The sequence below is a fragment of the Equus przewalskii genome, chromosome 18 (genome assembly GCF_037783145.1).
Source record: "Equus przewalskii isolate Varuska chromosome 18, EquPr2, whole genome shotgun sequence".
NCBI lineage: Eukaryota > Metazoa > Chordata > Mammalia > Perissodactyla > Equidae > Equus > Equus przewalskii.
In genome coordinates this window covers 11,947,483-11,961,649 of record NC_091848.1, presented here as the reverse complement: position 1 = coordinate 11,961,649, position 14,167 = coordinate 11,947,483, and the positions used below count along the sequence as shown (strand labels likewise).

General features: G+C 36.0%; 1 protein-coding gene across 8 annotated transcripts in view; it reads left to right on the top strand.

The window, feature by feature from the left end:
* LRRC34 (leucine rich repeat containing 34) overlaps positions 1–14,167 on the top strand; it is a 21,895-nt gene extending 7,728 nt beyond the window's left edge. For 4 of the 8 annotated variants that reach the window (XM_070583068.1, XM_008531148.2, XM_070583069.1 and 1 more), the window contains 6 exons: positions 1,843–1,971; positions 4,211–4,306; positions 7,536–7,690; positions 8,298–8,453; positions 9,082–9,208; positions 10,556–11,796. In XM_070583068.1, coding sequence (XP_070439169.1) covers positions 1,843–1,971; positions 4,211–4,306; positions 7,536–7,690; positions 8,298–8,453; positions 9,082–9,208; positions 10,556–10,759 — 867 coding nt within the window. In that variant the 3' untranslated portion in view covers positions 10,760–11,796. Of the gene's footprint in view, positions 1–1,842; positions 1,972–4,210; positions 4,307–7,535; positions 7,691–8,297; positions 8,454–9,081; positions 9,209–10,555 lie in introns of all 8 variants that reach the window. The other 4 variants (XM_070583070.1, XM_070583071.1, XM_008531125.2 and 1 more) reach the window with 3 other exon arrangements.

The window sequence follows — 14,167 nt, the reverse complement described above, 5'->3', positions numbered from 1 at the left end:
TGAGTGGTGCCATGTCCGCGCCCAGGATCCGAGCTGGTGAAACCCTGGGCTGCCGCAGCAGAGCATGCAAACTTACCCACTTGGCCATGGGGCCGGCCCCTGAAGCACAAGAATTTTTAATTTTGATAAAGTTCAATTTATCTATTTTTTCTGTTGCTGTTTGTGCTTTTGGTGTTATATCTAAGAAGGCTTTGCTTAACCCAAGTCATGAAAATTTACACTTACATTTTCTTCCAGTGGTTTTTTGTTTTAGCTTTTTCATTTAGTTCTTTGATCCATTTTGAGTTAATTTTTGTATATGATGTAAGGTAGGAGTCTAATTTCATACTTTTGCATGTGGATATCCAGTTGTCCCCATACCATTTGTTAAGACTATTCTTCCCCCATTAAATTTTCTTGACACCCTTTTTGAAAATCAATTGATTATAAATGTGAGGGTTTATTTCTGTACTCTTCATTCTAGTCTATTAATCCATATGTCTATCCTTATGCCAGTCCCACACTATCTTGATTACTGTTGTTTCATAGTAAGCTTTGAAGTTGAGAAGTGGGAATCATCTTTGTTTGTTTTTCAGGATCGTATTGGCTCTTCTGGGACCCTTGCATTTCCATCTGAATTGATCAGTTGAAAAGATCAGTTCATTGATTTCTGCAAGAAAAGCAGCTGGGATTTTGAGAGGAATTGCTTAAATCTTTAGACCAATTTGGAGAGTGTTGCCATCTTAACAAAACTAAGCCTTCTGACCCATGAATGTGGGCTGTTTCCATTTATTTAGATCTTCTTAATTCCTTTCAGTGATGCTTTGTAGTTTTTAGTGTGCAAGTCTTGTCTTTCTTTTGTTAAATTTATTCCTAATGTTGTATTCTTTTTGATGCTGTTGTAAATGGAATTTCTTTAATTTTATTTTTGGATTGTTCATTGCTGGTGAATAGAAATACAATTGATTTTTATATACTGATCTTGTGTCCTGCGGTCTTAGTTCTAACAGCTTTTTTGGTGGATTCCTTAGGAGTTTCCATATATAAGATTATGTCATATGCAAACAGAGACAGTTTTACTTCTTTTCCAACCTGGATGCCTTTTGTTTCTTTTCTTGCCTAATTGCCCTGTCTAGAACCTCCAGTACAATGTTAAACAGAAGTGGTGAGAGTGGACATCCCTGATTTCTTCTTGCTGCCACGGGGAGTTTGAGTTAATTTTAAAGATAATTTTTTGCACTTATACGTCCTAATATTTATTCATTAGATCAATGAAATGTCTGTAAATTTTCTTTGGGAAAGATTTATCAAAAGTATGGAAAAAGAGGAATTAAGCTTTGCAAATGCCTGAGAAATTGTATCACTTTAAAAGTGAAACGGGGGAACGTGGAGTGGTTGCTTAATGGGTACAGGGTCTCCTTTGGGGGTGATGAAAACGTTTTGGAACTAGCTAGGAGTGATGGCTGTACAACATTATGAATGCACTAAAAGACAGTGAATTGTACACTTTCAAATGGTCAATTTTGTGTTGTGTGAATTTCACCTCAATAAAAAAAGTGGTATAATTTTCTTAGAAGATAAATGTATAGCTTTTCCAATGAAAGGAATGTTTATTAAAATCTGCTTCATTTACTGGTCATTGTTTGGACAGCTGTTTTCTGGGCATTCTTTCTACTAAACTATTAAATTAGATTTTTATCTACTATGGGACACTGAATGTTACCTTTAAGGAATATATTCCATTCTATCTCCATGAAAAATTGATGAGTCTACAAATAGTAATACAGTCTCCTAACTCATGTAATCTAAAGAGAACTCTGTGGGTTAAAAACTTAAACAAATTTTGGTTCTTTTCCTTTTCAGAAGAATAAAATTCTGAAACACCTAAAAATGACCGGAAACAAGATTGAAAATAAAGGTGGAATGTGTTTTGCTGCAATGCTACAAATTAATTCATCCTTAGAGAAATTAGATCTGGGCGACTGTGACCTGGTGAGTAAACCGGTTACGAGAAAATCACCCAGATATTGGATCATTCTCCCTGGAAACCAGCATAGAGGATCGTTAGGGAGACCAGCTAAATGACAGTCTTATGAATGATTAAGCTTGCCCCTAATGTCTAATATGAGAGAAAATGCTTTTTTTTTTTTTACCTAGCCATAATAGTGCTGTTAATAAAATCAGATTGTAGTAAATACTACTATAAAGAACACTCACAGTATAATAAAAATCTTCCTAAACTTCCATCCATAACCCTTCTTAACCTGTATGGGATTTTTAAAGAAAAAGATTGTGTTCATTTTAATTAAATACTACTTCATCAGTATAATATAAATTTTTTACTTTAGGAAACATTTTGCAGTGAGTAGTTATGTTGTAGTGTAAAAAACTAAAATGATGATGCCAAAAGCTGCTCTGGGCCTTCATCTGGCCTGATAATGAGAAATGTGTGTTTTTTGCATGTCTTCAAATTCCAGGCTTCATTTTCTCAAACATGCTTTCACACCTTGAGGCCTACTGTTGGGAACCCGTTGTAAAGCCTCAGATTAATACAAAAGCACTGGGACACACAAACAATAAGACAGCCCAGGAAACTCTTTTGGGTAACAGGTTCTGAAGCTTAAAAAGGTTGTAGAAGCAGCCAGTACGGTTCTGGGAAAGCATTAATTCAATATATATTATCTACTCATACCAAGTCTAGATTCTAAGGATACAAGAGTCTAAGGATACAAGAATGCATTGGATATGGTCTCTGCTCTTATAAAGCTTACATTTTAGTTGGGAAGACATCTATGAACAAGTAGAGAAAAGTGCTACAAAGATGGCCAAGTACTCTGATAATAGCGAGGAGGTAATCTGCATGATAGGATGGTTGTATAAGAGCTGAGGAAGTAATACTTAGGAGTCATGAAGGATGTGAAAACCTGCCTTGGAGAGGGTCCATGGCAGAACATCCCAGGCGGGGGTCCAGCACACAGACTCTAAGACACTGCTTCCCCAAAAGTGGTATCGGTAGCAGTACTGATACACACTAAGGTAATTTTAATACTTGTGTATTTATTTTTTACAGATGCTTTCTATTTATTTCAAGGGATTATGGTTTTCCATTTATGGTAATGATACAGTTTTAAAATATAAGTGAAAAAGTGAGTTGATTTAATGGAAAAGTATTAGATAAATAGTAAACTGAATTCAGAGATGGCAAAAATCATGAGGGAGGTACATGAATAATGAAATTTTGAATCTAGTGAGTTTTAAGAACTGAAAAGTCAGAGTGGCTGGGCGGAGGGAGTTAAAAGGTGCCTCAAAGTGAAGGTGGAGAAGTTCACAGAGGCCAGATCCAGCAGTTTGTGTGGGTTGTGGTTGTGGTTGTGGGTCACGGGTCAAGGGCCAGAGGAAGAAGAGGGGATTGTATTATAAATGCAAATCAAGGAAAGGCTTTGAGGGGTGTCATGATCTGACTGGTACTTTCAAAAGATCATTCTGGTTTCTCTGTGGGGAATTAAGAGAGTGGCAAGAGGAAGCCCACTGACCACTGAGGAAGTTACTACAGTAGTCCAGGTGGGTGACGAGGACTGGGGGTGGGGTGGTGGCCATAGAGATGGACTAATTTGAGACATCTTTTGGAGGCAGAATCTGTAAGACTTACTGATCACCTGGGTGGGAGGGCAAGAGGAGGGGTGGAGTGTGAGGAGGCCCAGGTTTTCTGGCAGACAGCTGGGTGTGTGTGGTGGTGTCCGTCACAGAGATAGGGGAGGATTAGGCCTTTCCAATAAGGTAGAGAGGGAGGCCTGTGGGAGCCATGAAAAATGTGGTTAGTATCCCTTTCCCGTCCTGCCACACACAACGAGTATGAATAAAAGAATGCTGGGCAAGGAAACGTGCTCTAAGCAGCCTAGAGCCCTAGCTGTGATCCACGTGAGTCTGTGTGTCTGAGATCTGCATCCAGAACCTTGGGGAGCAAACCTAGAGGCAAACACGCTAGGAAATGGATACTGCAACTTTAAGAAACTCCCCATGCCTGTTGTAGATAGATTTTAGGGCAGGAAGAACACAATAACAATTCATTTCTGAATTTGATCAACCTACAATTTAAGGAGGAGGAAATGCTTAAACTTTTAAAAACACAATTTGATTTATCAGAATCCAGATTACTGATCTTGAAATATTTATTTAGGGAGATTAATTTATATACTCTGTCAGTTTCCTTAATGTATTTACCTGTTTTTAGGGAATGCAAAGTGTGATAGCATTTGCTACAGTTCTAACTCAGAACCAAACAATTAAGGGAATAAACCTAAACCGACCTTTACTGTATGGTGAACAGGTATGTATTCAAAGTGATGGCAATTAATACTGCTACATGCCAAGAAAACGAAGGTACTGCTTACTTCAGGTTATGTCAAGATACATGAATGCATTGTATTTTTATAATTGTAAACCACTGTTTACAAAGAAAAACATTTTCCCCCTAAAGATTGGCACCTGAGCTAACAACTGTTGCCAATCTTTTTTTTTTTTCTGCTTTTTCTCCCCAAATCCCCCCAGTACACAGTTGTATATTTTCATTGTGGGTCCTTCTGCTTGTGGCATGTGGGACGCTGCCTCAGCGTGGCCTGATGAGTGGTGCCATGTCCGCGCCCAGGATCTGAACCCGTGAAACCCCGGGCCGCTGCAGCGGAGCGTGCGAACTTAACCACTGGGCCATGGGGCCGGCCCCAGAAAAACTTTTATTTAAAGGAAAATTATTAATTCTTGCTAAGAGTTTAACTAAATATGATTTTAGATGTTGCTTACTTAAGCAGTAAACATATCTTTTTTCTCATAAACGCAAATTCTCAGTGAGTAAACCTGTGAGGGGCAAAGTAGTTAGGATGAAAGCATAAATGACTCAAGTTTTAAAGACTGGATTAGAAGAGCCCAGTGTGAACTATCTTATTGCTTGTTTGTTGTATTGATGTGACTGAAGCATTACATCTTTGAAATCATGAAATGATGGCAAAGTGTGTGTGAACCGCAGTCGGGCAAGCCTGGACTTGACCTGATAGGTAAGCTGCATGCTGGGGACAGAAAGAGTAAAAACGTGGTTCTTACTTTGAAGAAGGCTTCTCCTTGTTCCCGTGGCTTTCCTTTCTTATCAGTTGTAAAAAGCCAGGGAATAGGAACTCATTTTATTATTGATCTAAACAAAAACAGAATATCTCCTAAAAGGAAATGTCCAAAGCACTTTACTTTATATAGTCTTTAAATTATCTACTTCACTGTTCGCCATTAATGAGCAATTGAGAACTAGCCATATTTTAAAGGATTTTACATATTCATAAGTGTATTTTGCATTCTTTGCCTACATAGATCTCTCCCTTTAAATTATTACTGCACTTTTCTGTACTAAAATTTTTGGAATTTTACACGTTAATTGATTCATGTACATAAATCTAATCTGTTCAACAACACACCCGGAATCCTCAAATACAAGAATGCTACTTAAAGACCAGCAAAATACCCGGCTCAAAGTAAGCATCTAGTGAATTGCTTCATTCATGCTTCATTCACTCAGGAAGTATTTGAATGGAGCCCTAAACCAGATGCAGTGCTGGGTGCTAGAGATGTCAGCCCTTGTCTTCAAGGAGCTTTCAGTCCACGTGGAGGGAGACCGACAACTCTGGAGACTGCTATGTTCAGGATGCCTTTGGGAGCATGAGGAAGGAGATCGAAATCAACACAAGGGGACAACAGGTGGCAGGGAAGGTGCTCAGATTGAGGACGTGACAGGAGATCTGAAGGCTAAATCAAACTTTTCTGGGTTAAAGCCCTGAGAAAATATGTTAAACTATATGAAATCACATTAGAAGCACAATTCCTCTTTTAAGTATGAGTGGTGTCATTAGTCCTAAATCCATCTGAGACTAGTTATTAAATTTAAGCCCAGGGCCCTTTCTCAGGCCCAGGCCCTTGCTGTCAGCTTAACTATAGCAGCTTTCTACTCCTTTCCAAGGCAGCCACCATCCTCTCCATCCTGAGAGTACTATTCTCCTGTTAAATGGCTGTGGAGTGAAATCCTCCTGTGTTTCTTGATATTTGCTGTTTGCAAATATAAGCCTGCAAACCTATTCCATTTAAGGGTTTTACTGTTCATTATTTAGGGAGCTTGGAAAAATACCGGCGCCAGTTGCCACCCTAGGCAAATGATTAAGTCACAAACTCTGTGAATAGAGCTAAAACCCTCTTACTATTTCTGACACTGGTTCCCTCCCTTAATAAGGGTGGTCGCTCTTTCAAACTTCATCACCTAAAAATGCAATCAAAGCATAAAACATGAATATGTATTGAGTATGTTCTCCGTTCCAGGCACCATGCAGAGCAATACTGGACCCCCTAATTGATCAGTTTGCATTTGTTAAGATCTCAAACCACGGCTTCCCGTTGGTTCTATCTTTTCAGTGTCAAAGCAATAATTTAAACAGATCAGATACAGGATTATAGAATACTGAACAATAATAAATGCTTTGCAGTTTTCTATAGAACACTTATTTTGTGCCAGGTACTTTTTGTTAACTAATTCTTTGAGGGAACTATAATTTCACCTATTGTAAAGAAAAGGAAACTGAGCCTGAGATGAAAGGTAATGCCAGCATTTGGACAGTTTTATTATAAACCTCATGTACTATCTGCTATTACTATGTGGCTTCATTTAACTTCTAAAGTTTTTCTCACAGTACATTTACTTAATTAGAGCATATATAGTTATCCATGTTTGTGATCAGCATTTCCAGTGACTATAAAACTTATTACAAGTACAGCAATCATGTGAGAGGACTCCTCCTGACCATAAAATACTCTGGCACACTCATTTTAAGACATGCTTTGATTTTGTTAAAAATTTAAAGTGCTTGGTATTCAAATCCTCACTGAGGTTATATACCTTTTGCCTGGAAGCAGCTAGATTTTGGAATTAAAAAAAAAAGTCTTCCAGTAAGACTGGAGAAAAGACTGACCAGAAAACAAAAGTAAAACATATTTAGAAATTTGGGATGATTATAAAAGGGGGGAACTGGATATATCCCAGGGTTAACAAGTCTATTTTTAAGACAGAATCGAGATTGGGGAAGGTCTTTGTATTTGTCTAGAAACTATTAAGAGTGGAGATGAAGAGCGCAGTTCAGGAACACATGGAGGGTGCAAGAAAGGTTTAAACTCTTGAGAGAACAGCAAAAGAGAGCTCATATGCTCAATCCATCATGGGACCAATTGTTTTGATTTTTTCCCTTCTGGAATGATTTTTAAAAGATGATTATTATGTTTTTTTTAACCAGCCTCTTTTGCATCACTTACTCACTGCATTTTACAAATGCAGGTGCCTCTTTCTAAGTTAACAAATCATTTGTGGGAAAAATGTTTTTTTTTTAAAAAGCCTGGCCAAACAAATGCAAATTGTAGACTAACAGTCTTAACTGATATAATCTTTTCAGAAAGCTAATTTAAATAACAGCATATGTTTGGAATAAAAATATACAGCTTCAAAATTATATTTTAGAAAAAAGATTTTATCCTTTTAGGAGGAGTCTACAGTTCATCTAGGCCACATGTTGAAAGAAAATCACTGCCTTGTTGAACTACACATGTGTAAGCATCAGATAAAAACTGATGGCATAAGACAGTTATGTGACGCCCTGTATCTCAACAGGAGCCTCAGCTACCTTGATGTCAGCTGGTAAGTGATCATTTATACAGTATGTAATTCGGAAGTTAAGTTGTGGGAATAATCTATATAAATGTTCAAAGTACATAGGATAATTTGTTAGACACTAATTCCAAAGATTAGAAAATGCAACCATTGTTGTGGCCTTTTTATCCTAAGCCTTAGCATTTATTTAGTTTATACTGATACTATATCTCCTAATAGACTGCACAATTATGTGCAGTCATGTGCTGCATAACGACATTTTGGTCAACAACAGAGTGCATATATGATGCTGGTCCCACAAGATTAGTACCATATAGCCTGGGGGAGTAGTCAGTATACTATCTAGATTTGTCTAAGTACGCTCTATGCTGTTCGCACAACAATGAAATCACCTAATGACGCATTTCTCAGAACATATCCCAGTCGTTAAGTGAAGCACGACTTAAACCAGAATGGAAACAATATTTTACGGCGTATTTTCATTAACTCTTTTGGAAATTGAGTGATTAAAATAAATCTTTATTAAATTAGAAAGTACAGTTTATTACTCTATAACAGTTTTCAAGCATGTTATCTCTATGAATAAAAGAACAATACTTCATCTTTTCAAATATACATATTTTTCCTTTTCCAGCAATAAAATAACTCATGATGGAATGGTGTATTTGGCTGATGTGCTGAAAAGCAATACTACCCTGGAAGTAATAGATCTTTCTTTTAACAGAATAGAAAATGCAGGAGCAAACTATCTCAGTGAAACTCTTGCTTCACACAACAGGAGTCTTAAAGCGTTAGTATGGTTTTATATTTAATCAAAATAACAGAAAACCTTAAATTTTTAGAAGACTAACCTCAAACCCCTTAAAGCTGTTAAGATTCATGATAAAGAATGAACAGTTTCTGATGTATTAAGTTGCAGTAAACATTTCAATTTCTATTTTTTTAAAGTCATGCCTTTTAAAAATTAGACTGACTCCAATTATGACTGCTTAAGATTAATGAGAAAATTCTTATTGCTTATATTATTTATCCTGAATTCTAATAGAAAAATCATAATCATTCAATGTGATCAAGACTTAAAAATCAGAATGAATCAAAGAAGAAAATATTATTTGGATGACTTTATCCTGAAAAATATATCTGTAATCCACCCAAACATTTACTGAATAATATAAAACAGACTGTCATTTCCAAAATGTAGGTAGTTTTACTGGGTGCATGAAGCATCTAGTTAGAAAACTACGTTTCTTGGATTTTAGGAATTCTATTGTCAATATTTTGACTACTACATTAAATATATTTAAGAGTAATGCCAAGACTTTACACAATAAAATGTTTGTAATGTTGTTCCTACCTTATGCATTCTCTCTTTGTGGAACTATTAGTTTCCAGGGTGATTACTTCTTGGTTTTCCATAGATTGTCGGTGGTCAGCAACAACATAGAGGGAGAAGGACTTGTTGCACTTTCACAATCAATGAAAACAAATCCCACTTTCTCTAATATCTACATTTGGGGAAACAAATTTGATGAGGCTACATGCGTGGTAAGTTTTTTCCTTCACTGAAGGCTTTTTCTTGGGTCTTCTCTATAACGTCAGACATTTACAGGTACCTTAGAAATGGCTACAAAGTATAATGAGACACTGCAGTTTTGATTAATTTTAACATAAGTCCCAAAAATTAGCTCCTGGAAAGTTTTGTGGTTGAAATAGCAAAAGATAGCAAATACTACATGAAAGTACAAAGATCACTGAATTACACAGTCCCAATTCCTTCAAAGTTAAAAAATTTTAAAAGTCACCATTGTTGACTTATTCTAAATTTGATGTGGCACAATCCCCAATCTGCTACCACTAATTAAACCAAGACATGGAATTTGGAAAGATATAAGTTGCCAAAATATTTGGTATGTTGCTTATGTAAATACAGAGAGCACTTGCTACTTACTTTCAAAACAAACAAAAAGTGTAGTAACAAATAGTTTTCATTTGGAAAGAATGAAGAAAATTAGATGTTAAAATTCTCAAAATCTGCAAAAGGAGTAATCAAAATTCCACCACTAAAAAGAGTAATAAAATGTACGCTGTTTTTCTTTTTACAAAATCCCTTAACTTTAGCAAAACATCATATCCATATTCTACTCATTAGAAGCTGAGTAAGCTGAGTTTGGAAGTACTAGTGACAAGCTGAAGCAGAAAGCAACTAGACTTTTACATCTTTTATTGGCTAAATTTCTGCCTATAATCACCACCTTATTGACAAACCAGTTTAACATATTTGTATGACATGCTCACATAGGTACCAATGTTCCATAAGAGATATCCAAAGAAAATTCTGCAATGAAGAAATAATTAGGTGGCCAGCCAGGCCAGCATCTAATACTATGGGAAGTGTCCTTCTCAAACGAAATCTGTAGATTAGCTTCAGAGGGTTCATGAACTCCACAGAGTTGTATGCCAAAATCTGTGATTGTTTATTTTTCTGAGAAATGCGTCCCTGGCTACCATCAGATCTTCAACGGCATATACAACAGCTCTCCTCTCTCATTTAAGAACCCCTGCGGGACTTGAAAATTTTGACCATGGGACCTTTGGTCCACAAAATTGGTAATACAATTATTAACTCTGTGAGTCATACAACAACAAAACGTACCCAATACATTAATACTTATAAATAAGTTTTGTAAGATTATAATTTCATGGTGTGGAATTAAATCAATAAAGGTCTACAATAACTGGAAAATATTAAAATTCAGCAATGTTATTCAGAATATTTTATTTTAAACTGCAAGTTAGCATAGCTAATTTGAATACTGAAATTTGTTTAAGCACTGTAATATGAATAAATTATTTTCTTAATGATAATAGTTTTTCTTTTCTTGAAAATCCTAGGCATATTCAGACTTAATTCAAACGGGCCGTCTAAAACCAGACAATACAGATGTGGAGCCATTTGTGGTGGATGGACGTGTGTATCTTGCAGAGGTCTCCAATGGCCTTAAAAAGCATTATTACTGGACACCAACTTATGGAGGAGCTTGCAGCGACTCGTCTAATGCAGGTTTTACTCTTGTGCCAGTAGGTCAACATCTATGAAAAACAAGCTCTAAAATGATTTTCACATATTTGTCTTACTACTTTCACAGAGGTTAATATTTTACTTCTTATTAAATTTTTCTTTCATAAATTAGGACAAGTTACTTTTGTCAGATGTGTTAAAAGATATGATGACTATATTAAATGTTATATAACTGTCCATTGTGAAAAACTGAGTAACTTTTTAAAAGAAATTTTACAAAATGGAGACTAAAATTTCAACCCTGGAGAAAGAAATCAAGGAACTAAACTTATTTCTTTTTATAAGGAAAATATAATCAAGTAGTAAAAATAGCATACAAGAATCATAGGTATATAGGTATCCTAACTGAAAATTGTCATGAAGTGGTACAGTGGTTTCAGGTGGCAGATTCCCAAGGCATCTCAAGGGGTTTAGAGGCTGAAAAAGTACTTTATGTATCTTATTGAGATATTACAGATGGGTGTTGATACAATTTCACAAACACAGGCAAATATATATAAACATACACATATACAAATACGTATCAATCAACGTATACTTTCCAAACAAGTCAGTGCTGCCAGTGAACTTTTTAAGATAGTTCTCTTTTAGAGGATGCCAGTAACGTTTTAATGATTTGATAGCAAATAATTACTAGTGTCTGTGGCCAATCTTGTTTTCAAATTAAGATTCCTATAAAGAGGCAATTGACACGATGATCCTTTGATTACAGACCTATATTCACAAATGTATTAATTCATACGTACCAAGAAGAGGCTGCTTGATCTGAATGATTTATTACTGCTGAGCCCAGGCAAAGTGTGAAAAAAATATGTAGATAGTTTTAAAAGGTAACTTTGAGGTTCTACAATCTAAAAGAAAATAGCATTTATCTCTAAATGTTGAGAGTGAGATGGCGGAATAAAGGGGGCGGTCAGCTTCACAGTTGTCTAAGTACTGGCCTTCACTTAAAGTACTGTGAATTCCTCAAATCACCGCTGCGTTTACTACAAAAATTTAACACTGCAAAAAAAAAAGTCACAGCTGACACTGCCCATTCCTTTAGATTAAACAAGATAAATATCCCCTACACACTATTTAATGACTTCTGAAGTTTAACAGATCGTTCCTTATATTCAGCACCTAACACCACCTTTCCGTACTCTCGGGGAAAGTGGGCACAGATGGTGGTGGTGGTTATGAAATGGAAAGAGCATCTGGATAAATTGTATGAGGCATTATTTTCACTTAATGTTATAGTTATTGAGCCAGAAAAGACCTAAATGCCTTACCAAATCCATTCTCACGCTTTCAGAGAGATGAATTTGAATTATCCAGGACAGACGGTTGCTATCAGGTTGAGTCTGTGCTGAAAAACAAAATCTTAAAACATCTGGAATAGGTTGAAAAATACACAAGAATTCATGTTAATAATAACAAAACATGTGAAATGGATTTCAGGGTTTTTTTTTAAAAGACGTTGTCTATATGTTTTATTAAAGAATACCACAATCTGGTGATGGAATTAATAGAAATATGACCTTTCATTGATGCAAAAAACACTTATTGAAGATTTGCTGTCAACAAATATTTACATTAGAACCGACAAAACTAGACAGACCACAGAATTCTACAAGTGCCTTTATGTAACTTGACACTTACACTGATTAGTTTTAGTAGTTACTGATTTTACTCTTAGTTATTGGGTTTTATCCAACCTTATTCTACAATGTTCTTCTCTACATGTTCCAAATCTTATTTTCTTTCCATTTTAAGATCTCTCCTCTGCAGACAGGTTTTTTACGAAGTTCTTTTACATTATTACATGCTGAATATATCTGGAACTAAATATCTGTATCTAAAAAAGCTATTACGTCCCAGGAAAGTCAAATGTCTCTGTATTGTTAAAAATGCAATAGGAAATGAATAAAATTTTTTCTTTTAATCAAATTTGAAAAAGTGCAGAATTCAATAGATGTAATAAAACCACACTATAAGGATAAATATAAACATTTTAAACTCTCATTACATTTGGAAAACATTAAGCTGGTGAGGAAATGCCCCTTCTAGCAATTGGAGAGCCAGTAAACTTAAACTTGAATTTAAACTGACAAACTTCTTACACGCGAACCGACAGGTGCTAAATCAGCATTTTTTAAAGTGCGAACGAAGCATCAGAATTACCTGGGGCAAAGGTTAAAAATACAGATTCTTAGAGTCAGATCTACTGAATCAAAATTTCTGAGGATAGCCTGGGGAATCTGCATTTTCACAATCCAGGTAATCTTTAATCTCATTAAAGCCGAAGAACAAATGTTCTAGTATTCTTATTCTTCAAATTAGATTTTATACTTTTAAATGGAAGTATAGCAATCATACAGAAAAGTACAGAAATCTTAAGTGAACAGCTAGATGAATTATCACAAAGCTAACTTGTGTTAACTATGACCCAGATAAAGATAGTAAATGCCAGAAGCTTCCCAGAAGCTCCTCCAATCCTCTGCCAATAGATAACTGCTATACTAACTTCTAACACCCGAGTACTTTTGCCTGTTTTTGAATTTTATATAAATGGAATCATACAGTATATACTCTTTCTGTACCTGAATTTTTTGCTCAACATTTTATTAGTGTGATTCATTCATGTTGCTTAATATAGCAGTAGTTCACTCATCTTTTATTGCTTTGAAGTATTCCATAATATACTGGTTGGCAGAGGAGTCTACATGATTCTGGAAAGAGAGAGCCTCTCAGGCTAGGACACAGCCACCATCAAAGCAAGCCTTAGTAAAGCGGTTTGCTTTTCTAGGCTACTCTTTGTTCCTGTATGCTATGCAAGAGACCCACAAACTCCTATATTCCCCCAGGGGAGACTCAGAAGGTAGCTGAATAGGAAGCACATAGGCTTATCTCGAGCCTGCAGTGGGGTGGCATGTACTAAACCTGCATCCTGACCTCTGCACGGACTGCTTGAGACAGAGTTAGAAATCTCCAAGTTTTCCACACCCAAGAGAACTAAGGGGAGGCCAGTTGAGCCAAGAACTACTGGGCTCTGACCAGGCTAGGAACAACTTGATCACATATTTTATAACCCATTGCCTGTTGCATCAGAAGCCAGTAAGATGCCCAGAAGATGGAAGAGATGAAGACACTGTCTTCACTAATGTTATTATGTCATGTAAGCCTCTTCCTCCATATATCTGGACACCATTTTAGCGAGAAGACAAAGGGCAGAGACAAGATGGCAATTTTCCAAAAGTTTCAGCATTACCTTATGATATTATAAATTATATTCCCTTTATATCAGACTATGTTTTAAACTGGCTAGGACTAAAAGTTAATTTTTTTCCAGACTTCCCACTGGGTGGGAAGGACATGTAAGTTCTTGTAGGAAAATTCCACTTCCTCTGCACATCTGAATTGCAGTGAGTAAATCTGCAACCATA